Source organism: Labeo rohita, chromosome 13 (assembly GCF_022985175.1).
Source record: "Labeo rohita strain BAU-BD-2019 chromosome 13, IGBB_LRoh.1.0, whole genome shotgun sequence".
In the NCBI taxonomy this organism is placed as follows: domain Eukaryota; kingdom Metazoa; phylum Chordata; class Actinopteri; order Cypriniformes; family Cyprinidae; genus Labeo; species Labeo rohita.
Genome location: NC_066881.1, coordinates 4,386,614 through 4,408,741, shown reverse-complemented (window position 1 = coordinate 4,408,741; position 22,128 = coordinate 4,386,614). Strand labels below are relative to the sequence as shown.

The 22,128-nt window shown below is 35.9% G+C and overlaps 1 protein-coding gene across 1 annotated transcript in view; it reads right to left on the bottom strand.

Annotated features, from left to right (window-relative positions):
* Positions 1-20,415, bottom strand: part of sft2d1 (SFT2 domain containing 1) — a 25,027-nt gene extending 4,612 nt beyond the window's left edge. The window contains exons 1-7 of the mRNA XM_051126163.1: positions 20,244-20,415; positions 19,194-19,280; positions 17,733-17,818; positions 9,817-9,898; positions 8,826-8,861; positions 8,666-8,724; positions 3,862-3,891 (exon numbers count right to left, since the gene is read on the bottom strand). Of these exons, the coding sequence (XP_050982120.1) occupies positions 3,862-3,891; positions 8,666-8,724; positions 8,826-8,861; positions 9,817-9,898; positions 17,733-17,818; positions 19,194-19,280; positions 20,244-20,309 (446 nt within the window). The 5' untranslated portion in view covers positions 20,310-20,415. The remainder of the gene's footprint in view (positions 1-3,861; positions 3,892-8,665; positions 8,725-8,825; positions 8,862-9,816; positions 9,899-17,732; positions 17,819-19,193; positions 19,281-20,243) is intronic.
* Between the last annotated feature and the right edge of the window lie 1,713 nt (positions 20,416-22,128).

The window sequence follows — 22,128 nt, the reverse complement described above, 5'->3', positions numbered from 1 at the left end:
AACATTCTTTCTTGCTTCACAGAACAAATAAAGTCATACAGGAAACAAGACGTGGGTGTTTAAGTCACTATCTTAACATTCAACACTCGTAAGACAAAGAAGGGTAGTGGATCTAATCTAATGGCGTGGTCTTTAAGAATCTTAATGGCCAAATAAAAAGCACATTAAAATCATCACGATATTAGATTGTGGATATGCAGCATGCTCATGAAAAAACATGTGCACAGCCCAATGTTCAAAACAGATCAGTGGCATAAACAGCTCATGACGTGGAGCCTGCTCATGCTAATCCAGTAAAAACACAATGAAAAGAGCCCTAACCCATGATTCCAAGCCACTCAACAACAGCATTACTGAGCTTGTCCAAGGGTGCGGCTATTTCTAGGAAAACAATCAACAATGAAACAATGGTGCGAGGGCCATCTAAAGATGAACCAACTACAGATAATGGGAAAGAGGAGTCAAGGGTTTGGTCTTTAAATGAAACTAAAGCAGCAGGTGGAATACAGAGGGAATCATTTAGGAGGAATTGTTTTCAGAAGCTGGCAGGGCGTCAGGTTGGGGGGATGGGGCATCCTGGCTGTCAGAAGCCATCAGAAACATGCACCAGCACCTCTGGCAGGAAAGGAGGGGGTGGTTGGGTTCAGCCAGTGATGCTGTATGTTATAAAGATTATTTTCTATTTAAAAATCTAATCATGCTCGACATTCGCCAAAGCCTCATATTGTTTTGTGTGTAAGTTGTTTACAACAGCATTTGTTTAGTTAGAGCATTTTCTTGAGCTATTTTTTTTTTGCAGTTTTTCTGTTATTTATTTTGCATCCTGCATTTTTATGATTTTTACTTGCAATATTCTACAACGCATTATCCTTCTTGTTGCCTTCTGTCGTTTTACTCACTCTCATGTCACTCAGTGTAACACAAAAATTTGTATAATGTCCACGCTGCTCTTTTCCATTAAGCAAAAGCATAAACTGATTTTTTATTATTATTATTATTTTTTTTGATAAACAGGCCAAAATTCATTATACACTGATAACCCTCCTCTCCACTGAAGTTGCACTATAGCCAAATATTGGACATCGTCCCCTCTTCCTCAGACTCGACACTCATGCGGGTTGCCAGAGAACAGATGAATCATTGTAATTTAGGAACAGAATCACATTGGTATTTGAATCGTGTTTGTGATCTTTAACGATCTGTTAAATTCCAATGCTTTGTCATATTGACCTTAAGTATCCGATTCTGGAAATGGAATCGATTTTCGATACCCAACCCTAGTTAGCTGTAGTCTGAGCGATGTGTTCAAGCGCAGCTTTTGGGTCCAGATGCTGCCGACACAAGATGACAATAGTTCTTTGAAGTCGGCTTCAAAGATACCGAGTTTTTTAGGTTGGGTAGAATTGGACCCAGTTCATTTGCCGGCTTCAATGGCTGCAATACATTCTGTTTTCCGCGATCTGGCATCCCATCGTTTTGAAATCTTACTGGGTAAACTGGCAGTGGGTGGAATCACACAGATCAAAACAAAAACAGACATTCAGATATGGAATGCACATTTCAAAGTAAAATAACTGGCTGTAGCATTTTTTTTTCTAGAAAAACAAGCATGTTTCCTAAATATCCGCAATCTTATTATGGTTTTTTACGCTTTAGTACAGTCAAAAAGAATGACTTACAGCACCTTTAATGGTACATTTATGGCACTTTTATTCTGTCTTTTTGGAGCTTGACAGCCCATTCACTTCACTGTATGGAAAAGAGCAACGCAAACTTTTTTCCAAAAAAAACAAACAAAAAGAAAGTAATGAAAGAAAGCAAACCATGACAGAATATGCATTTTGGATGAACTATTCCTCTAATTTTACTCCATATATATTACAGGAGTCATGACATAGAGGCTTATAAAAAGGATTTATGAAGGACTGATAATATTCAACTGCATATTAACATCATATCAAATCAGTAACACACTTTTAACAGGTAAGGGCAAACATTCTTTAATCAGTCTCAGTACTAAGGCTGCCCTCGACCAAAGATTTTTCAGGTTGATTAGTAGTCATTCATTTTAAGCAATCAGTCAAATAATCACACATTTATTAATAAACCATTTACATCATACGCATAAAGCTTGTCACAGCACACCGACAAAAGTAATGATTATAAATGTGTCTGAAAAAATAGTAAGGATGCTGCATTAACATTTTAATATATTGATAAACTAGTGCTTTCTTTGTTTTTCGGCTTAAGAGATGAAGGCTCTCATCTCCACAGTAGTGGATGAGCCTGAATGCATGTTTCATGCGGATTAAATAATTTGTGAATATTTGTTTTCCATTTAACTTGGTTTATTTGAATGTAGACATTTCGCTCTCTATATTTTTCATGTCTGTAAGGCAAGTGTACATAGAATTTCGGTTAAATTATTTTTTTTTGACACGCTCAAGTTTATAGAGACCAAGACAGCGCATCCTGTTTGCTTTCGTTATTTTACAAAAGCACAATGTTTTGTTGTTATTGAGAGTGCCCACAAATAAACGTAGAGTCTTTACAGATTCAAAAGATGTATTACTCTTATCTGTATGACCAAAAATGACAGTATTTTAAGAGTAAGTGATTGCACCAGCGCCTCCGTCTGTCATGCAGTAAGCGCACTACTATTCAGCTTCCACACTCCACACAGACACTTCAATAGCGCACATTTTTCTAGGTTAACGTTGGATTAAGCGGCTATGTAAAGTTGCTACTACTATATTTCAGATGATAAGCCATATCAAGCGTTTGGATGTCCTGCCCGATGTACTGTATTACCTCATAGACCAGCCGTTAATGATCTGTCCATCACAGACTTCGTGACTTTGCCACTTCCTGTGGATTTTTTAATTTTGTTTTTCTGCAACTAAGTGACCAATAAAATTTTGGTCGCCCAAGCCTCTTCTCGTAGACTAATGGTTAGTTGAATATTAAGGGGCAGCTTTTCTTTCAGAAAAAAAACAAAAGCTGTCACTGGGGTGGTATCTTTTCAAAAGGTACAGCTTTGTACCAAAAGTATCCATATTGGTACCTTAAAGGTTCATATTAGAAGCTAAAAAGTACCTTAAGTATATCTTTGAAAGGTACTGCCCCATTGACAGCCTTTTTCATGAACATGTAGGTTGCCACAAAGAGCCCAAACAAAGAAACAGATCTGGATATGCAAAATGCCTTTTAAACGTCTTTGTTATGGTATCAGATTTAGAACTTTACTGGGCTCATGATGGCGGTGGAAAAACAAGCAGGCATTTGCATGGCACCGGGAGAGCGGCACTCCAGCAGGGGATTAGTGCCATATGGTGAAGGCCAACAGCCGCAAGGCCATGAGTAAATAACAACATGTTTTCATTCAGGGAATTCAGCTCCCCATGTGTACACAACCCAATCCCACCCAACAAACATGAACTGAGAGAGAGAGAGAGAGGGTGTCACAGTCTGACACCCTGCCATTTGGAGACAAACTTCTGACTTCCACTGAAGTTAACTGGGATTTAAACTGGCATTTGAGCTAATCTAGTTTGGCTGACTCATCATACGGTAACTTCAGCATCACATATCTCAGGTAGAACGCATACAACATATGCTACACCATCCTGCTTAACTAGCTGAAAGACTACAATAACAGTGTAAATATTGTTTTTGTGGAACTTTTTTTTTTACCTTTTACGGTTGCCAAGCAACATGGCACACTTTGTCGTGCTAAAATCATTGGAATGAACAACCTCTCACTACCTTATTTTACAACATCTACAACCATGGCTCATAAAATCACATTTCAGTGTTGGAACATAAATTTGGAATATAAATTTTGAATAGGTGTTTCCTTACCGTGCAAATGGAATGTAGGAGATGCTGTACCTAAAAACATACAAACACACAGTATTAATACCTAATGTCCCATTAAAAGCTTAGCAGATTCAAAAACAAAATCTGAAAATAAAGGAGTAAATCCATAAGTACGTCATAGATGGCAGTTACTGCTTGCTTTTAAAGTAATGAAATGATATAATAGATGTGCTTTCATTGTGAGTTTAAGCATTTTATGCTTACCAAGGCTACATTTATTTGACCAGAAATACAGAGAACAATGTAGACAAACAAACAAAAACTAGATATTATTACAATTTAAAATAACACTTTTCTGGTTGAATACATTTTAACATATCATTTATTCCTGTGTGGCAAAGCTGAATTTTCAGCATTATTACTCCTGTCTGCAGTGTCAAATGATCCTTCAAAAACCATTCGATTACGCTGATTTGCTACTAAGAAGATTTCTTATTATTAACAATGTTAAGCTTTATGTGCCGCTTATTTTTGTGGAAAATTTTTTGAGGATTACTTGATTAATGAAAAGTTATTGTATTAGAAATAGAAATATTATGCATTTAACATGGATTATACTGTATATTGGGAACACTTTATAATACGGTTCATTAGTTAATATTAGTTAACTACATTAGTTAACATGAACTAAAAATGAACTTCTACAGCATTTGTTAATCTTATTTAATGTTCATTTCAGCATTTACTAATGCTTTTTTAAAAAAAAAAAAAAAACACAAGTAGTGTTTGTTAACATTAGTTAATGCACTGTGAAATAACATTTAATAATAACTGTATTTTTATTAATTAACATTAACAAAGATTAAAGGGGTCATTGGATGCCCATTTTCCACAAGTTGATATGATTCTTTAGGGTCTTAATGAAAAGTCTATAATATACTTTGGTTAAAAATTCTCAATGGTTGTGTAGAACAACACCCATTACCTTGCCAAAATCAGCTCTGCAAAAATCATTCTATTCTGGTTGAGGCTGCTTTAAATGCAAATGAGCTCTGCTCGCCCCGCCCCCTCTTCTCTCTGTGGATTGACAAGCCTGTTTACTTTAGCCGCATTTAGCAGCTAAATTTGCTAACTAGCACATTATTAGGAAAGGCGATCGCAAAGATTCATAAAAAACCCTTATGTTCAATTCTGCTGTAAGTGAAGCTGGATCACGAATGATTCGCGCAAACAAAGATGGATATATGTAGATCGGGAGCCGCATTCCTTTCACAAACAAAATGTAATCCACTGCATCTTCAGCGGCTCAGATGTCAGGAGTAAATGACGACCACTATGTTCATTATTACATCCAGCAACACAACACCTCAATCACTCAATTCTTGTCTAACTTACATCCCTACTCCAGCATCAAAACATGGAGGTTGGACTGTTACAGCTGATCTGAGGTAAGACGGTAATGTCAATCAACTATCGTGGGAGCGGCCTCTGTGGGTGTGACTCCATAAAGACAGGCATCTGAGAATGGCTCGATTTGAAAAAGGGGATATTATTTTTACAGATTAATTAAAAACCACTGCATGGATTTTTACCATTACAGGGTACATTTGTACATACACTGCCGACACACATTCATGTTCAAACAGCATGTAAAAGTAACCTTAGCATCGGATGACCATTGTTTGTTCATGTTAGTTAACACATTAATGTTAACAAACAACACTTTATAATAAAGTGTTAAAGTAATATTTTGCAATATTATTCAGTCAAAAACACAAAGTATAAAGGAAAAGAACATACAGTCTAAATTATATTAAAAAAATGATTAGGGATTTGTTCCACACAACTGACTTCAAATGAAATGCTAATGTACTGACAGCTTCTCAGAAATGTCTAGCATCAAGGAATCCTCCCTACAGATTTCCCAGTATCCTCTTCATACATGTGGTTCAAGCGGTTGCCAGAGTGACTGCTATCAGAGGTAGGCTGGCCACCGCACTGTCTGTGTCACAGTGTGAAGGAAGAGAATGTCCCGACAGTGAAACTGTTGGCAATTATATGGCCAATAAAATCTGGCCCATTGACGTGTGAAAAACTGGGCAAGCAAGAGTGCTCAAACAGCCATTCTCACACACACGCACAGTGTTCCCTCCCTGTTCATCTGACTATCTATCAAACCAGTAATGCAGTGTAAAACACTATATAACCTTCGAAGTTCAAGGCCTTTTGAAACTTTTCGTAAACTTTCAGGCAAAGCTCTTTCAAACCAACATTCAAAGTTTGTTTTGAAGAACTTCTCCTTTCTAGTTCTAACAGAGAGAAACCATGTGTGAGGAATGCATATAAAGTTAGACATTTAGGTTTAATATAGCAAATAAAAACCAATCTACAAACACACAGCATTCCTCTCTTGTCTTCTGGAGTTTGTTGCAGAGAAGTGAAGCAGTGAGCCCCGTCCACCTGGTTCAGCACCTGTGCGCTGCTCGTGGCCAAGTGAAGGGGTCAGGACACGCTTAGAGGATCAGATTATTTTTGCTGCCCAGTTCCACTTAGCTGCTTTAGTGGCACGGGAATACTGCCCATCTGCCCGTCTCTGCCTATCATTCTTGGGCAGTGAGTAGTTTTTAAGAGCTCCCTCTTTTAACTCTTAAGTGTGAACAAACTTACAGTTGGGGGCAACATACACTGAAAGGTGGAGCCCATGAATATTAATATGCTTGTGCTGATTGTTCCACACTGTGCCACTGATGATGCTGATGTTTCACACCGATCAATGGCAAATTACTGTTAGCACTGCAAAGCATTAAAGGGGTCATGACATGAGAAACCAAATTTACCCTTGATCTTTTTCCCTTGACAGAGAAGAGGTCTCTATATGCTTAATACATACTTGCAAGTTTCATAACTTTATGCATTTATGTTATAACTCTCAGCAAACACTGCCTCCAGAGCAAGACATTGACAAATTGTCTTCTTCTCACCATAAGCCTGCCCACTGGTGTTCAATCTCTTAACGTCTGACACTTGATTACACTGAATGTGAGTGTTGCGTTGTGTCAAAATTACAGTCACTGCCTCTACCTTGTCTACACTGGATACAGTATACAGATGTGTGATTGCTTTAGGACACAGTACACATGCTTGAGTCTGTCATCAATAGGACAAATGGAGTGAAAGAAAGTTCGCTTTGATGCACCTGGTTTAAACAGCTTGTTCGCGTCTTTGTACAAATATCAGAAGGATCCCAGTGTAAGTGGATAGTTTATTTTAATGGCATCCCAGATCATGTCAAAGGATTGTTCGCATGACGTTTTGTAAATGAGGCATAGTGTCATGGAGGGTTCACAAAGAAACTTTTGTTAAAAGATGAAGCAGTATTAGATCTGACTGCAGCTGCATCACAAACTGTAAGTAAATGATTTCATAATGTTTGTCTGGAAATGATCGTTTTATTTTGATCATGTTGACAAAACACTCACATGCAGTAGCGGGGGGTGTTGATACTGTTTTCTATCCAATGGCATTAGCCAATCATACGTACTGACACGCCTTAAAGGACATGCCCCTTAAAACAGGTTGTTTTAGACAGAGGATTAGAATGAGGGTTGAAAATAATAATTTTTCCATGGAATTTTTTTTTTTTTTTTTTGTGCAAAAAAACTTCACTAACATAAGTAAGCCTCACAGAACATATTAAAACAATAATAAAAAAATCCATGTCATGACCCCTTCAAAGTGAAATAGATACGCAGCATTCACATGACATTCACAAACTGGTTCATTTTTGTGGGGTTGCTAAGGTCTTATTGGCTGCTCGGGCACTGCTAGGTGGTTTCGGGTAGTTGCTAGGGTGCTAGTGGTTTTGGGGGGTTGCCGATGCTTTTCTATGCAGTTGTTAGGATGGTCTCTCTATTATAGTCTCTAGATATGGCCCTCCATCAGGGCAGATTGAAAATGCTTGCATTTTATAATTATTTTGCTAGTTTCTTGACAGAATGTTTTGCTTTAGTTTTAACGAACACCATTTTCCATCAGTTACACCCACGACATTCTACCTACAGTAATCACTCCTCTCATTAGTCACATCACTCTCCCTGATCATGGCTCTATTTTTGGCCCACTTTCTCACCTTGCCAAGGATTCAACCACCTGCCTCTAAACCAGCAGCCAGGCACTGATGACAAATTGCATGCATGGTTTAATTAACAGGTAATCAGCCTACACTAGTAGAGATGCCCAGGCAGCAGGGTTCCAGGGAAGAGCAGAGCAAGCTGCTAATTCGTTTTAGGTACCCTGGGCACTGCACTACCAAAAGTGCTCAGGTCTTTAGCTGCTAGAGACATTTAGGATTTGGCCTAGCAGTTAAACTCCAGGATATGCTTCAGGACACACTTACAGATATACAAACACAAATATCATGATATCACATGTACAATTAAACGTTATCTTTGGATAAAAGGTCAGCAGGCTGGGCTAGCACACATGATGATAATTCACATTCAGATGTCAATCTAAATGCAACTTGTGATTTCTATAGTGTGCAGAATCAGTTCTAACAAAAATAATTAAATTAAAATTGATTCATTATAAGATGCATTTTGAAAGAATATAAATTATTTGTAAAAAATGGGAGGATCTGTAATTAGTGGGGAAATTATTCGTTTTTTGGTAAACAATGGAACAATAATGAAAATTTACTTGAAAATCTTTTTGAAAAATCTTTCTGAACATAAGTACAATAACATAAAGTTCTTGATTTATTTCAAACAATAATCATTTTATTATAATTTCAAACAAATCTTATAATTTTTTTTTTTTTTAAAGATGATTGACAGTCATCACCTACCATGTCATGGCCAAAAATTGCAAAATGCAGAAGATGATCGCCAGACCCTTTTTGCCCCACTGCAGGGCAACAAAACAAATAAAAGATGAGTCATGTACATTTTCTCAAGTGAACAGTCAACTGAATATCAGCAATAAAACCTGTTGTGTAGGAAGCTCACCCAAAACACTGCACATAATGTCAACACAAGGAATAGCTGGGGGAAAAACACACACAGGATAAGAAACAATAACCATAACGCATAGCAAAAGAATTTCCAAAGATGAATATGCATGTATATATGTGAAAAGCTGGTGAGATAAACAATCTGGGATTAATCCAGATAATATGATATTAGTGAGTCAAACATGCATTATTCTCTTTATGGTTTGGTGTAATCCAGAGTAATTAAATAGCTCTAGTGTAAAATTTTGAATCTTTAATGACAAGTGCAATCATAAACAACATCATAGAAGGTCTAAGATTCCACACAGTGCCCATTATACTTCTGCATAGAAACATGTAGCAATCATTTGATAGTCTGATTATAACAAACCTTATTTCATTGTGCAAGTGTGAACAGATTCAGACCAAAAACAGATTATAGGAGAAAGTGTCACACAGAGCCACTGTGATTTTTCTGGATTACTACAGCAGTCCTTTGAATCTCTTAATGCGTCGTAGTCCCTTTAAGAGCCTCCAGATTTGTGACTATAAAAGGCTGAAGCATTCCCTCTGGCCTGGTAGCCTGCATGTAATGTCCCAGGCAAACGGTTTCCTATGTAGCTATGCTAGTTTCATTGACTTGTCATTGCTACTATCAATATTCTGTGTCTGTTTATTTATCATTGTGACTTCAAAATATGTTGTGTGATATTCATATATTATCTGAAACAGTGCAGCATGAGAATATTTTTTTATTTTTGACAAAAACTTCTTGTAAGATGTCTTTGAAAATTATGTTTGTGCATTTTTTTCTTAAATAAATTCCATGTGGTATGGCATTTTGTTATCTAATATAATGACAAGCTAAAAAGAACATCTAATAAGGAGAATATCTAATAAGGATGAGTCAACTGTTCTGCTACGAGGTTAAATTCCCCTTTCCAAAATGTCTTTTCTCATTAGCTCTCCAGTGCTGACGCAGTGTGGTGGGCCAGAGGCTTTCTTACCAGCATCATAATGGTGGCTATAAGCCTGGTGGGCTCAAACATTCGCTTCAGCTGTTTAAATGGGCCCATCAGGAAACAGGTGCTGTGAAGAACAGTAACACATAAAGAGATCAATTCACAAGGCACATGTATCCACTCACAGTAACATAAAAAGTGCTCTATACGTGCACTGATCAGTAACAAAAGCAAAAGAATATGGTTTTTGAAATGTATTCATGCTTCTTCTCCAAAACAGTATACAATAGTGGTGCCCCCCAATCAGAAGCACCACTCTGACCAAACAACCTTTGTAGCAAACGAAATTCAAAATGTTTAAAGGAGGAACTAATACTCAGTAAAAATCAAGTCTGCTTTCTATACGGTCTTCAAATTCTGTAAACTCCAAAGTGCATTTGCCACAATGCATGTCTCTAAAAGTAGTAACTCACCCAAAATGTATGCTTCTGAACTATTTTATATAATTATAACCAATTATTTTATCAGTAAAATAGTCAATGCTAAAAAAAACAAACAAAAAAAAAACAAGTGTATGAGCTGTACTGGTCAAAATGTTTAAGTGTTATTTATTTTTTTCCCCACCATGTCAGTCAACCCTGGATGTTTGTTCTGTTTAAAAAAAAAAAAGGTCTACTTTTTTGTTGACTTTGACTTCTTACTATATACAAGAATGGCAGTTCTGTTTAGCAGAATGTCCTATGCATCACACTGAGCTTTTTGGATACAGATTTCAACTGCAGGGAAAGGCCTGTGTCCTATTATATGTATGCAATACATTTATTTTTGTAACAGTGTGTTACATATAAACAGGAAATACTCCATGATATTTATGGAATATAAATGTCTGACAGATTCTGATAATTACATAATTTGCATGTGATGGCTCACACAATGAAAGACTGTTTAGAAGTTATGGAGAATATTTAAGCAATATCCATTTAGTTTACTTTTCTTCATACATGCAATTTGCTTAAATTAAATTACATTTAAATTTTATGGGCACAAGAAACTAACTTTTCAGAGAGCCGAATTGAATCAGATCTTTAAATAGTAATTACTAGTTGATACAAACATACTGACAAAAATGAACTGAAATGAAGGATCATCTAAAAATGTTTAGAACTAAACTTAAAATTAAAAATTAAATACACATTAAAATGATTGTGATATGATATTTGCTGAACTTTATATCACAAGCAAAATCTTCACAAATTTAGCATGAATATTAGTAAGCTCTTTATTTGTAGAAGTTACACATTTTAAATCTCCCGACCTCACGAAAGCAAAACCCTATTGATTTTTCACTTGAATGACAAGAAGACACCAAAGGCACCAATTAGCATAATTCCTAAATCTATATAGCGGTTTTATTAATTTATGCTGTGAGACATCAGCAAAATCAGTTAACATCATAATGACGCAGACAGGGAGAGTAGATGGTCTGTGTTCAGGTCCCAGGGGGGCTGAACCCATCTCCCCTGCATTACTCAAGCAACCTTAACCAGGACACATATTAGATCACAGAAACACTAATGTATGAGCCAGCCATGATGTCATCCTCTCTCCTACGAGAGCAGGCACTGAGGGCGGCCATCATCTGACATTTTCAAACATGGTCTACCAGTCTACAGAAGAAAAAAGGGCTTGCTCACTTGCTTCTCCTCTAACCTACCGTATGAGTTACTTCAAGCTAAATGCCAAAATTGTAAAGTCCAAGATATGAACGATCTGAACTCACAAAACCTGTCAAGAATATGCTCAGGTCATTTTTCAAAAGTAAGAAATAAGAAATGGTATTTTTCCTCAAAAAAAAAAAAAAAAAAAGAAGCCTATTTTAGGATTTTTGTGAGATTTTCATGACAATTGAGCACCACAAAAAAAAAAAAAAAAAAAAAAAAAAAACCTATAATACCATAAACAAATCAAACATCATTTTCATTACTCTATTACAAAAAAAAAAAAGAGAATGGTATTTATCTATTAACTTCATTTCAGATCAACAGAACATGACTGTAAATGCAGAATTGTAAATAACCATCATGATCTGCATCATCTCTTCAGTCTGGGTCATGGCCTGTAAATGAGGTTTCCTGATGCTACCTGCTAATATGTCATGCCAGTAGGTTTCTAAACCGCTACCATGCCCAAAACCAATGTTGTGTGTATTTAAAGCAGGTAACCCAGACAGCATGACCCTTCACTCTAAAGACTTAACCTTTGCAGCTCTGTCAGGACAAGTCTGTGATTAAGGACAGAGTCTGGTTACTAATCAAACCTGATCGCATCTTTACCGAAGTGGCCGAATGGCTCAGTTTAATGATTTCTCACAGGGTTGAGTTATTCAAAGTAAAAAGCGGTCTCAGGATATGCAGAGGTGCAATCTGGGAGAATGCCAGGGGAATTCTTCTGGGTCATTTTTCCATCTCACTGCCCTGGTTACTAACTGGGTCTCTTCCTGGTTTCTGCATCATGATTGGAAATAAGTGACCGCAAGCATTGTGCGATGTCATGCTTTTTTGGAATTTTAGCTTCATTTCACATCAATTACAACCTAAAATATATATAAAAAAATATATAACCCATATATTTTATATATATATATATATATATATATATATATATATATTTTTTTTTTTTTTTTTTGTTTTTGTTTCGATTGCTAAAACACTATAACCAATCTTTTGAACTAAAATTTCAAAACCATAATGCCATTTTTCAAAAAGCACACCCATTTCCCTGAACTATGAACACTATTCCCCTGCTTTAACACATGAGTCAGATTTGGTGAACTGTTACTGCAAAACTCAACACACAAATCCCTACATTTCTCAGTGCTTACACCATGTGGTCATTTAGAAAGCACTAGCATTCAATATTGTTCACTCAAGTCTGCAAAGTTGGAGCTCAATTAGCACACAATTACCCAAATGGAAACACTAGGAGTCAAAATTTATCACACACCAATTAGAACCTTTGATGAAGATAAAATGGCCAAAGTCAGTTTACAGTTTGGTGCATTTCTCAGATCAGTAATGAAATTCTCAAAACTACATGTTCAACCTCCACATCACCTAGTCACTTGTGCACATCATAAAATGTTTCTAACTTTTTTGAACAAGTTGCGTTTGCTTTGGTACATTAATGCAACTGATTATGCAACTGATTTGTCTGCGGTTTCCTACATTATCAGTTCCTATTGTCATGTTGCTCAAAATGTATTACATGTATATAGTTCTCTGTGCTTATAGTCTTACCCCTCAAAACATCAAGTCATTAGCTCATCCTACATATGTTTGCAGTAAATGCAAAAATTAGTTGTCATAAACTGTCAAGCATATTCTACACATTTCTGTTAGACTTTTTGTAAATTTGCCATGAATTGTTTAAGTGAATATTGACTTTCTCTAATGCAGAGACTACAGATTAACCAATGATAAAGCAGTTCTCCGAAATAGCTCAAAGGTACATCTCAACATCTCATGAACATTCAACTAGAAAGCATATATAGACAGAGGACAACGCAAGACTTACAAATTCTGACAGTGCACTTTCTAATTTATATTTCGGCCTTTGCCCATATTTCTTATTCTTTTCTATTTCACAATGATTTTGTAATGTATTTTCATTTATTATTTTTTATCGTGATTTTTTTTTTTTTTTTTTTTTTTTTTTGTCAGACCACTAGTAAAAGTGTAACTGTGAATCCCATCTGGTCCTTTTTAAATTAATATCCCACATTCAGTAATGTGTAATTTCGAAGAGGAAGAGTAGGAGGTGAAAGAGGAAGAGGAGGAGGAGGAGAAGGAGGAGGACAACCATGACAACAACATGGTAGAGAAATAGGAAGGGCAAGGGCAAGAAAACAAGCAGTCTCATATATTTTAGTTAATGCGTGCCAGGGTTGGGTCAGGCATGCAGGAGGATTTTACCCCCACTGCCTGTCCAGGACCAATTTAGTCTGTGATGTTGAGAAGGTTCTTTGGCCTGTCCCAGACCAAAGACAGGGTGCTGGGGCAGAATAATTATTTTTGTTGTTGTTTGCTGTTTTGTGCTGTACTCTACACTACAATAAATTAAGGATTAACACTTGCAAATACATACATTTGTTGTGTTCATCATGTGATTTTTTTTCCAAGCAACACTTATTACCAGTTTTTGTAGTATTGTTTTAAATTGATCTCATCAGTGTGTAAAACTGTGTTGTAGTGTGTGTGTTTTTGAGGGTTTGTGTGTCATGTCTGAGTGCAAAGTTTGTTTTTTTTAGCAAGATTGAGTTGTTTTGAGTGGAGAGCTTCATTTTGACCTGAATATAGTAAGTTCGGGGAATTAAGTTAGAAGTTACGGATTTGTGTTCAGAGTTTCTCAAAAAAGAGGCATAATTTCATGAAATGTGTTTAAGCAATTGGGAAAAACTGTAATAAAAGTTAATGACACCTGTCACTAAACACTGAAAAAAGAAACATCAACTAACTAAAAACTAGACAATACAGAGACAACCCAATCATCCATTTAAAATAATGCATTGATTACTGAGACCATTCATCCCGCTGGTGATTTCTGAGAACCAGACAGGCCTGTTTCAGTCTTTGAGAACAGAACACCTTGCCACATGGCAACCCAACAACACTGTAAGAGGAGGAGAACAAACTCTTAAGCCCTTCTTGAAAGACAATGCATCTCAATGGGAGCCAGGGAACATTTGTGAAGGAAAGTTACAAGACTTGACAACTTGAAACAGAGTATTATTTTGCTATCCTCTGAGCTGGTGCATTGACAAAGCACAAAGTTATGAAACCACACCAACTGCATGGTTTTAGAGGACTAATCCTGTCAGCCTCTTTATGCAATCATGCCATCAACTGACATGTAACAAAGACATGAACAAATTCCTGAAGTCCAGGTCCATTTGAGGACAACTGAAGCCACCTTGGGGTGAATGGCAGTTGATGATCTGGTCATACAGCTTCTGCAGCTGATCTGGGCAACGCAAGCAAATCACTAACAGATCTGTGAATCCCAAATGCATAAAATGTAAAATGTACAATAATGCCCAAATGTAAAAGTCAAATTTCTTTATATGGATCATTCTACAGAAATGGCCACTTTTGGTATAGGAAGATGTCTTAAAATACGTTTTTTCTAACATTTAAACTTAGACCACATTATTATATTACCTTATGATTTTATGAATACACATAAATGACAGCTTGATGACTGAATGATTATTATTATTTTTTTATTTTTTTTATCTTTAATTTTACCAATAAGTGACACAGGTGACTAACACCAGTGACAATTTTCATGAAAAATGCATTTTACAAAATGGCTACAGCAAGGTATCAAACCACATGTTGTCAATCATGGTATCCTCACTAAATTAAGTAGTTATATTATATATAGAGAGAGAGAGAGAGAGAGTTTTTTTTAACAAATCCCAGTGAGTTCAACTAAAAGCTTCATATGAAAGCATGAGATAAATAACAACATTTCTGATAACCCTGTTGAAAAAAACAGCATATGCTGGTTAGGTAGGTTTTGATGCTGGGGTGCTGGTTTTAACTGGTCCTTAGCTGGTTTATGCTGGCTCTTTGCTTGTCCTTAGCTGGTTTAAGCTGGTCCTGGACCAGCACATGACCAGCTAAGGTCCAGCATAAACCAGCAAAGGACCAGCATAAACCAGCTCGAATCAGCATCCCAGCATCAAAACCTACCTAACCAGCATATGCTGTTTTTTTCAACAGGGAACTGAAAAGAGACAGTGGACTTATCATGGGCCTTTCTTCATAGATCTTCATGAAAATAGGAAGGAAGTCAAGTGATGTCATCAGTGTGATTTTTATTTCAAAATAAACATTTTTTGTTAAACTGTAACATCAGTGACACAACTCCAGGGGACCACTACTTTCATTATATATTTTAGAATATTTATTCACGTTTTTTTTTTTTGTGCTATTTTGCTGTTTGCATCATATATTTGATAGTTCTGAATACATTCTCGTATTTCAAATGGTAGAAAAAAAAAAAAAAAAAAACTCAAAATAAGGCACTTTCCCTCTGTATATGGCTCTGGGCATGACCAGTTTTGTGGTGCTTGGAATTCTATATAATTAATTTAAAAACAAATATTGCCACATTGATGGCTCTGAAGGTGTTATTTGAATAACATATTGTTTCATATTGTTTCATTTTAAAATATAAAGAAAGTTTTCAAGTGTAAAATTTCTTTAAAAAAAAAAAAGAAAAAAAAGGACATATCCATAGAATGACCCATATAGCACTTTTCACAATACATATTGTTTCAAAGCAGCTTCACATAAAATCATGACATTAATGTTCAGAATATCAATATTAATAAAATGTATTTCAATAAAATATATCTTAAAACTTTCATGCCGTACAGTTACATTTAGATGATTAGAGTTGGGCTCTAATATAATTTACATCAGGGGTCACTTCCAGGCAGGTGTTTTGAGGCAATTTGGAGCTAAACTCTGCAGGACACCGGCCCTCCAGGATCAAGTTTGGCGACCCCTGATTTACACAATTTTCTAATTTCCACCTTTTTCCTGAGTAACCGATGAGGGAGCCATGATGGATTCTAACTTCTGTTTGGGTGCTCTCATGTTCCAGTCCACACAGAAATCCATGTTAAAACAGGGTAAAAAAGATCGCCTGAATGAATTTAACTGAAACCTTTTTTAATATAAATACATTTAAAAATGTGTGCAGGATTAAGCTAAGCTGTTGTTGGCTGCCACAGTAACAGCAATAAGCTTAAGGAATTCTTCTAAAGTACTTGTTTTGCATACCAGCAAATCTGTCTTTGTCTGTCGCTGTAGGACTTGCATAAACAATGACAAAAGAAATGAGCATGGTTTAAAGCGGGTTAAATTTAAATACTGTGTGAAATGATAAAATAATCATTTTGCCATCATATCATTCATATCACTTGTAATCATATCATTTTGTGAAAAAAAAATCTGTGACCGTCACTCCAATCGGAAACGGTACATATGTGCCTCATTGGTTTTCGATGCAGCTATCTTTGCATCGCTTCATGTCATTGTGACACAGTACAGTGATAAAACTATGGCACCATGTGCTTATTAAAACCATTTTCATAGGTTTAGTGTTATATTATCAGCTCAGAAAATATGTTAATTTGACTAGAAACACCAAAAATATAAAGCACCGTTTTAGTTAGGCGGGACTTCCACGTTCAGGAAAAAGATGGATAGTAGGCATATATAGTAGTAGTAGTAGTAGTAGTCTATTTTTATTGCCGTGTCAGCCATCCTCAAGACAAAAATCAAATTGGAACAACACAAGAGTTACGAACACAAAAAATAAATTCAAACAAATACAGTAAATAAATCAAATCAATCAAAAAAGTAAAATCTTTTCTGGTTAAAATCTTCCTAAACAAGATAATATAGTCACAGTTTGCATTAAAAAGTTTTTTGCTATAAATTTTATTATTTGAGTGTACTGTATGTATGTATTGGAAGAATTAGCCAAAATTGAGCTTTCAGTCAGTAGGGGCTGACCAATTTGAGACCAAACTGATAATATTAATTTAAAGAGAAGATGTGATAATTTTGGTTGCTGGTAATTTTGGCAAGCCTGCATGCCCACAATATTTTATGTCTGCAAAACTATGTTCTTTCAAGAATTATTAATGTTATGTTTGATAACATTTTATGTAGCATAACTAATAATTCCCCCCCTTCCTAAAAAAGCAGGATTTGTGCCTCTCAGCTGTTTCATATCATATTTGTATAAAGTGTCAAAACTAGACATATAAAGCACTTAAAATACACTAAATCTAATCACACATACAGAATAATTACACTGAATCAACATTTTAGTGACTGTGCCAGTGCATGCATGCCCAAACACCCAACCATAATTACACTTACCTTAACAGTGCTGCAATATTTCCAAGGGTGTAGAATACAGCAAACAATTTAATACCAGCTTTTGGCAAGAAGAGGAGTGCAGTTCCCTGTTTCAGAAGATGTAATGAGGCGTGTTAGTCAATTTTCAAACATTTCGCTGAAACAACATGTCTGTGCTAAAATAAAATCATTTGGATTCATCCACTATCAATTTCAGATTGTTTAGAACAAATTAAACAATCCTGCCACCTAGTGGTGTTACAAAGCTTTTAAAAATATACAGTGGCCCCAAATAGTGTTTGGAACTTAATTGCCCTTAAATCTGTTTGAATGTTGTTGCATTCAATAACAAGATATTACACATGAAAAGTGGTATGCAATATGAAGCTAGAGCTTTTATTACAACTAACTTGTTTTACCATGTTTGCATGCAATGACTAGTCCAGAAACTGGTGTCAATGTGAATTTTAGTGGATTTCTGAGTCACACAGGTGTTGTAGTGTTTAAAAATCCCCTCTTTGTATATTGTACAGCAGTCTGCACACGTAGTTTATGGTTGCTGCTATAAGCGTTATCAGTAAAGTGTTATCACTCTGCTGTGGTCGAACCACACAGCAACTGACAGCAGTTGTTAGGGTGGCGTCATAGTGCGCCCAATTCGCCCATTTGTGATCAGTGTTTCACATGTGTTGCAATGCAAAACACAGTGGTGTTTAGCTGTCAATTACTTTTTTGTGTGAGAACCGAAATTGAATCTGTTAATCAAATTCTCAAGTATCATTTACAATCAAACTGTGCATACTCATGTATATTTTCTGCATTGCAAGAGCTTTTGTGACATGCAATAATCGATATTGCTAAATAGCACTGCACCAATTTTAAATTAACTCAAGTATGAATGAGATTTTTGGGGAAGATTAGACTATTATTCTAAATCCTAACATCTTGAGTGTGAGAAAATAAAACACATTTTTGGGTGAAACAAAGCCATAACCTTGTCATGAACACTGAGGGAGGCCATTTCTTTCATTCTTGTTTGCAAATAATATTCTTATTTTAAAATATGCACCCATTCATTCTTATTTGTATGAATAATAAAAATGGAAAAATCCTTCTTGCCTCATCACATTCAATTGAATCACATGACTCACTTAAAAGACAGCCTTTTTTTTACTCAAAACCGTTGCTTGGCCTTCAAAAATCGCAAGTTAAAAAAAAGTAACTCGTCAAGTATTGTCGACTATCAAATATTGGGGGTGACAATTTGGCTATCAAAAATGTAAAGTTACCAATCTAACTTTAGAAATGTTGGTACTTGTCTCCCTCAATGTATATGGCAGCTACAGCACTGGGGTGAACTATTCCTTAAACAGTAACAAAACAACAAATGACAGAGTCTTAGAAATCAACTAGGCCTGTGTGGCTGCAAATTGCTGGACAGATAAAGACCTTTATGGGTAATAATGAGGAAAGTTAACTCACAAGTATTGAGCACAGGACCCCTCCCGCGAAACAAATGATAAACCACTTCACCCGTGTGCCGAAACTGAGTGTTGAGCTGTCCAGGATCTACAGAGAAGAATCACAGGATGTCACATGGTTTATAATAGCCCATGAACAAAGACCAAGACTTCATGCTTTCGGCTGCTTATGACTGCATCTGATTCATTAAAATGCCTCTGACTTCTACATGCACAGAAACCACAGGAAAAACAAGAAGGGAAGAAAATATACTGTTGCTCTTGCTTTTTGATATGAAAGTTCACATGATGACCATGCATGTATCCCAGCCTCAACTAGAGATTGGTCTGTACTTTAACAATGGTCGGTACTTTACAGATGAATAAATGTTTTTAGTTATATACTACACAACACATAACAGGACTGTAGAGATTACAGTACGTTTTTAACATGCAATACCTCATGATATGCATGTACTGTATGTAAACAATGTTATTTTAAATAGGAAAAAACGGCTATGCAACAGTGTTTAAAGCCCAGTTTCAGATTTTTCAGATTGGCTTGCAGAAACTAAACAACATCCGGAGGTCATGACCTTACCTCACATGATCTTTTCCCTCAGGAAGCATGTAAAATCAGCAATGTTAACAAATATCATTATCACATCACAATTATTTGCAAACACATAAAAGACACACCTAGAGCAACACTGCACTGTCCATCTCTTTATGTAGACTTAAATGACTTAAATAAACCATAGTATTACTATGGTTCGTGATATCAACAGGCTGGTAATTTCATGTCGATTTGTTGTTGTTATCATTTAACACTGTCATATAAACACACATTCTTTGAAGGACACTGGAGTACTAGCTGTATAAACATGCTATTTATCCACTACCATGGTATTAACATCTGCTACCTCTACTGTATCATAGTACTTTTGTTTTGTAAAAACTAAAAGGAAGTTAAAAGCACCAACTCTGTGAATGACAGTACTAGATAAACTCTGTTGGGCCTCTCGATTACAGACGCAGAAACACTGCAAATAAACACACGTTCTCCTTATACCTGTGATGTAAGTCCCACTTCTTCATTCTCCTCTCGACCACTTAATACACGACGCAACTTGTCCATCGTTGCTCGTCAGGTGAAATAGTGCTTAGTTGAAATTATCCAACACTTCCTCGAAGTTCAGCATTGACACACGTATCAGACGTTACTTTCCCCCACCCGTATTCCGATAAGCCACGCCCTCCAACTTACCGCTGACTACAATGATTGGGCGTACTACAATGAATGACCCCTAAACTGACCAATCGTAGACAGGGTTTGAAGATTGCTAGCCAATCATGTTATAGGAGGCGGGCATTGCAAAAATGTAGGTGGAATGTGCATGCGCAAGTTGGATGTTTGGTACTGTTTTTAAAGTGCCCGTCAAGTTATTCTAATATGGGTCATTCTACAGAATTGGTGCAAACTGCTGTCCCACACCCAAAAACACATTTAAAAAGCATTTAAGTCTTCAAATCTGTTTACTAAGATCCTTCTATTATCATTTGAAACCAACAATAATATTTAAAACATCAGTAAGTTTAATATATATAAAATGTGACCATGGACCACAAAACCAGTCATAATGGTCAATTTTTCGAAATCGAGCTTTATACATAATCTGGAAGCTGAATAAACAAGCTTTCCATTGATGTATGGTTTGTTATGATAGGACAATATTGGGCCGAGATACAGCTATTTGAATATCTGGAATATGAGGGTGCAAAAAAATCTAAATATTGGGAAAATCACCTTTAAAGTTTCCAAATTAAGCTTTTACTAATGCATATTACTAATCAAAAATCAAGTTTTGATATATTTACAGTAAGAATTTTACTAAATATCTTCATGAAACTTGATCTTTACTTAATTTCCTAATGATTTTTGGCATAAAAGAAAAATCAATAATTTTGAACCATACAGTGTATTTTTGGCTATTGGTACAAATATACCCCAGCGACTTAAGACTGGTTTTGTGGTCCAGGGTCACAAATCATCATTTATTTCAGTTCGGAGGTCGCTGTCCCATACCCTAACCACTAAATTTCAACTTATGAAAATGATATTGAAGTAATTTTTGCATTTTATTCCATTGTTGTTTGTAAAAGTGTAAAAGTGTCATTTTAATTTTGTGAAAAAGTGATGTTCAGTAAATGAATAAATAAATAAATTAGGCTATGTTTTCTTTGTCAATTAGGAAACTTTATGTAAAAAAAAAAAAAAAAAAAAAAAAAAAAAACTGAACAAAACAAAACAAACAAAACGTCCTGCATTTTCATGTACCCAAACAGTGCATATTTTAGTTCATTGGCTGAGCTACACCCCTGCATTTAGGATCAGGAAGTTTGGTTTTTATGTGTGTTTTTATGTGTCAGAACTGTGCTAGCTAACCATGTGCTGATTAGCATCTTTGAGCTGGGCCCAAAAGTATCTAAAATTCTCACTACCCCCTGTTGAAAAAAAAAACAGCATATGCTAGTTAGGTAGATTTTGAAGCATGGATTCTGGTTTGAGCTGGTTTAAGCTGGTCCTTAGGTGGTTTATGCTGGTCCTTTGCTGGTTTAAGATGGTTCCTAGCTGGTCATGTGCTGTTCCTAAACTGGTCGCTCTTGCTCAGGACCAGCACATGACCAGCTAAGGACCAGCATAAACAAGCTAATGACCAGCTTAAAAGAGCTAAAAACCAGCATCAATGCTTTAAAACCTAGCCAGCATATGCTGCTGTTTTTTTTTCAACAGGGCCATAACAGTCATGACCGAAATGTCATCATTGTTTTGGTAGTGACAAAAGGGAACAAATAATCCATTATTTGGAGAAAATAATCAAAAACGTTATACAGTTATACAATTATATATATATATATATATATATATATATATATATATATATATATATATATAA